The sequence below is a fragment of the Anoplophora glabripennis genome, unplaced genomic scaffold (assembly GCF_000390285.2).
Source record: "Anoplophora glabripennis isolate ALB-LARVAE unplaced genomic scaffold, Agla_2.0 scaffold2332, whole genome shotgun sequence".
Taxonomy (NCBI): domain Eukaryota; kingdom Metazoa; phylum Arthropoda; class Insecta; order Coleoptera; family Cerambycidae; genus Anoplophora; species Anoplophora glabripennis.
The window spans coordinates 1-5,148 of NW_019418490.1; the positions used below are offsets into that span (position 1 = coordinate 1).

A 5,148-nucleotide genomic window follows, 5' to 3' on the forward strand; every position below is an offset into this window, starting at 1 on the left:
TTACTTTTATTTATAAGTACGTGAAAATAATTCTTAAAATGTGGGGTTAGAATAACAGCAAACGCATGTTTTACAAACGCTTTTTTTTTAGTTATTATTTTATATCAGTAAATTTAAATGGTAACAATGAATAAACAAAACGTCAAGGATTTTATTTTTGTGATTACTTTTGTTCTACACGTTTTACTTTTCAAGATTTCGGTACCTAAAAATGGCTGAAATTTCACCATTTCTCGGCCAGGAATATGGCCACCTTAAGGTGTCAGATTTGGGTACAGTATGGCACAAGGTGTGTGCTCTCGGAAAAATTGTGGATCGAATCTCTGTACAATAAAGATATTTTTATTTTTTTTTTATTAATCCTTAACTTAGTGAGTTTAAACTTAGTTAATGTTGGTTTTGAGGTTAGGTTTTTTAGATTCAAATTCATGGTTTGGGTATAACATGCTACGTAGGGTTCTATTGAATCTATTTCGTACTTTTGGCATGTAAAAAGCTTTTTTCCAATGTAAATTTCGTTTAAGGCTTTTAGGTTAGAATTAATAATTTTGAGGTTAGGTTTTTGAAGAAAAAATATCAGATATATCATCAAGGGTGATAATAATCAATTTTATTAATACCAGATACTTTTTAAACATTTTTTTCTACAACTGAAGAACATCGAGTATTTAAAAATTTTTGGGGCGCTCCCTAAGCATTAAAAAAAGGGTTTTTCGAAAAAACCTCACTGGATTATGATAATTCAGACTACGAGATTATTAAAAAAAAAAAATCACGAGACGATGAGAATCGGTGTGTGGCGAGAACTTTGTCTAATATTTCCCACTGTGCGCCGTTTGCGTATTATTCGCAGCGGTAAGTTCGTGAACCCAAAGTTTTCGGTGTGGGGGCTTCCTTTAATGTAAATAGATCATTTTCAACAGTAGATGTGCAGTAAGTTTACATTGTTACTTATTATTTTGTAATATTGTAACCCTATTAGGATTATTTTATTGTGAAGTATTAGAAATGGGCGGTGACTATGATGCGCCTTCATTATAGCCATCTTTCTCTATCGCACGGATTTCTACAACTTTCTTTATCGCTCTCACGTAACAGCCGATGAACCATGGGGACTTTGCGACCCTGTATAACTTATAAACAGTTCAGTATTAAAATAACACGCGAACAAATGAAACAGAATCGACGGATATATATCTTATTTTATTAACAATATATACATAACACAGGATAAATAAAAAATAATAATAAATAATAATATACAGTCAGTTATACATATATACATAAAATGGCCTAACCTGCAAGTTAAAGTACCGATATCACAACGCATTAAAACTAAAAAAACTCGAGGAGAAACCATCCTACACCTCGGACTTGTACGGCTTGAACAGCTTGGGTTTCTCCGCGACGGGCATCTGCGTCTGGGGCGACGTCTTGGAGGCCGGGANTTTTTTTCTACAACTGAAGAACATCGAGTATTTAAAAATTTTTGGGGCGCTCCCTAAGCATTAAAAAAAGGGTTTTTCGAAAAAACCTCACTGGAATATGAAAATTCAGATTACGAGATTATTAAAAGAAAAATCTCGAGACGATGAGAATCGGTGTGTGGTGAGAATTTTGTCTAATATTTCCCACTGAGCGCCGTTTGCGAATTATTCGCAGCGGTAAGTTCGTGAACCCAAAGTTTTCGGTGTGGGGCTTCCTTTAATGTAAATAGATCATTTTCAACAGTAGATGTGCAGTAAGTTTACATTGTTACTTATTATTTTGTAATATTGTAACCCTATTAGGATTATTTTATTGTGAAGTATTAGAAATGGGCGGTGACTATGATGCGCCTTCATTATAGCCATCTTTCTCTATCGCACGGATTTCTACAACTTTCTTTATCGCTCTCACGTAACAGCCGATGGACCATGGGGACTTTGCGACCCTGTATAACTTATAAACAGTTCAGTATTAAAATAACACGCGTACAAATGAAACAGAATCGACGGATATATATCTTATTTTATTAACAATATATACATAACACAGGATAAATAAAAAATAATAATAAATAATAATATACAGTCAGTTATACATATATACATAAAATGGCCTAACCTGCAAGTTAAAGTACCGATATCACAACGCATTAAAACTAAAAAAACTCGAGGAGAAACCATCCTACACCTCGGACTTGTACGGCTTGAACAGCTTGGGTTTCTCCGCGACGGGCATCTGCGTCTGGGGCGACGTCTTGGAGGCCGGGATCAGGAGCCCCTCGTGCACGGGTGGGCTCAGGCTGATCTCCGAGTGCGTCGGCGAGCTGGGCGAGATCTTGTGGTGGTGGGGCTGATATGACGAGGGAAAGTCGAAGTTCAGGTTGAGGTTCAAGCCTTGGGGGAGCTGGGGATGAGGTACCGCCTGGGGGAGGGCGCCGGGTAAAGCGGCGGGGTTGATACCGACGTTCTGCTGCAAGGTGAGGGCCGGATTCGATACCGGGAGTCCTGCTGGTGGCACGCCGAAGCTGGGGTACGGGTGGTACCGGGGGTAGTGGTGCGTGTACATCGGGGGCGGTGGGGGGTAGTGTAGAGGCAGGGATGAAGCGGCGGCTTGGAGTAAGGAGGCGGCGAAAGCTGGGTCGGTGTATACGGCAGCGTAAGGCCAGGCGATGGCCATCCTCTGGCGCTTGTCCTTCATCCTGCGGTTCTGGAACCAGACCTGGAACAAGGAAGATATGCAAGGTCTAAAAAGTTTCCTGATATTTCCAAGTAGATTTAAAAATGTTTCAGTAGAAGGATATAAGCTCTACACAGTATTAAGTACTTTCATTTTAAGCCAAAAAGATAACCGTTCGCAATCACCTTTTCTAAAATATATCTGAAGATGGTTGATGTAGAATTATGAAACTTAGGCTAATGACTTTTCTAATTAAAAGCATAAATCCATTAAATTCGAGTTTACATTACGTGTACCAGTGGCGGACATAGGCATCGGGAGTTGCTTTCACTGAAAATCCTAGAAATTCGACGCCACTGGATATTTTGAAAATTCAGTCACTACCTGTAACTAACTACCTGTTGTGTTTCCAAGAAGAAATAAGTATATTTTTAATTTTCGATTTATTACTTTTGATAATTTTCAATAACGTTACTAAACATTCAGCAAAATGTAAAATAACTCTAAAATTATAGGTACCTACTTAGTCGTTTCTCAAAAAAAGAACATTGAAAAACATAATTTTTAAGGCAGGTTAACAATAATCAGTTATTTTTTTATTTTTAGGTCGTTTAGATTGGTTACATTGTTTAAATCGTGTTAGATTGATTTTAGAAAGTATATTTTTACTCTGTCAATTCTGTTTGCAGTAAAATTGTTAAATAAACAAAATTTAAAATTGTAATTGCACTGTTTCCTGTAAAGGCATATTTTTTGCTATTTTTTTTATGTATTTAAAAATTCAAATGCCTTTTTGTTGAAGATACAACGAAATCGTCAATAAATTGGAATTTCTCATCCCAAAAAACCCTTGGACACGGAAGAAAATGTTATTTTGTTTTTCAACACCCTGTATCTCGAAAACTAAGCTTTTATGAGCAACATTGTATACCTATGACTTTTCCCCATTAATTTTCGTAGTAGAATCTAGTGGTAAAGTTTGGGCCATTCTTTAACGAACACCCTCTATATTAGTCATAATTTTTCAATCGCCATTGCCCATCAGTTACGATTACGGACAATTTTTGCAAAAATAAATGGCAACTGATTCAATACTAATTAATTAGATTAGAAAGGCGACAAAATTATTCAATAAAATTCTACAGTAATAGTATAATTTTGAGGAGTCATAATGGCTTCAAAATTATTTTTGTTATCTTGACGAATTATTGAATAACGGGCAAAATATTGATTTGTCTTTGGCGTCTAGATAAATTTGCAGGTTCATATTTGATATAATATATTATTTCAAATTTAAGGTGTGTTCAATATAGGGTACCTAATTTTAAAAAATTTTGTTGAGCCAATAGAATTTAAAAAAATATATGTTTGATAAATACCTATGTGAAATGTTTAGCTAAATTCTAACAGCGTTAATTAATAGGTAATATTGTACAAAATTAGCAAATATAATTTCTTGATCAAATTATTAAGGATTTTTATCAAAATGATTTAATATTTACCTCATGAATAATATTGATAAAGTTGTACTCTAATTAAGAATTAGATTAAAAGAACTTAAGTTAAAAATAAAAGCCTAATTTATCTCGATATGGAAGTTTTTAGTAAAAATAAATAAATGCTATTAGAATTTGACGCATAAATCTCCATATTTTGTTTGGTGATTTTCTTCCAACTTAAAAAGAGACGAGTATATCTATAGACTGCGTTTATTTAGTAATCAAACAAACTAAAATTAGAAACTTTTTTTTTTCTAAAATCACACTATAGGTAGTTATTTCTGTATCTAGAACGCGAAATGGTAGGTACTTCAGGAATGGAAGTTCAAATAATAATAAAATTAAATATTCGACGTTATTGTCAGTATATTCCATGTTAAAAAGTACACTGAATGTCAAAAAATGTAAATTTACAAAACTAATACGATGTTTGAAAAGCACATAAGTTGGATACCGTCCGAAAAAGTCCAGGATTCTAACAAAATTTTTACAAGAGGCACTAATAAGTAGGTAATTGGTCAATTGGTCTTTGTGGAACTTTGAGAAGAGGTGAGCTACTAAATATAATGATCGATGATATAGAAGACAAAGATTCAAAATTCATACTCCGAGTGGTTGGCGTCAACAAAATAAGGAATGCGCCAAAAGAAATAACAACTTATCTCAATTTGCCTCATCCGGAAACATATACAGGGCACTGCTTTAGATGTTCCTCAGCCACTTTGTTAGCCGACGCAGGGGCCGATATTACCACCATTACATAGGGGTGGCATTCTAGTACGATAGCGGATATATATATATATATAAAGCAGGAAGGGTAGTCTTGACTGACTAGTTAAGAAAAAAACCAGTGATGTATTTGGGATTGCAGTCAATAGTGCTAAGGGCTAATGTAATAAGAACACTCTGTGTTGTTGTCAAGCTTTCGGAAATGTTTATTTCCTTTCTCAAGACATCAACGTGAGATTATAATATTAGCCCTTAG

General features: G+C 34.8%; 1 protein-coding gene across 1 annotated transcript in view; it reads right to left on the minus strand.

Moving 5' to 3' along the window:
* Positions 1 to 2,169: 2,169 nt before the first annotated feature.
* LOC108904677 (segmentation protein even-skipped) overlaps positions 2,170 to 5,148 on the minus strand; it is a 7,251-nt gene continuing 4,272 nt past the window's right edge. The window contains exon 3 of the mRNA XM_018707316.2: positions 2,170 to 2,706. Within this exon, the coding sequence (XP_018562832.2) occupies positions 2,170 to 2,706 (537 nt within the window). The remainder of the gene's footprint in view (positions 2,707 to 5,148) is intronic.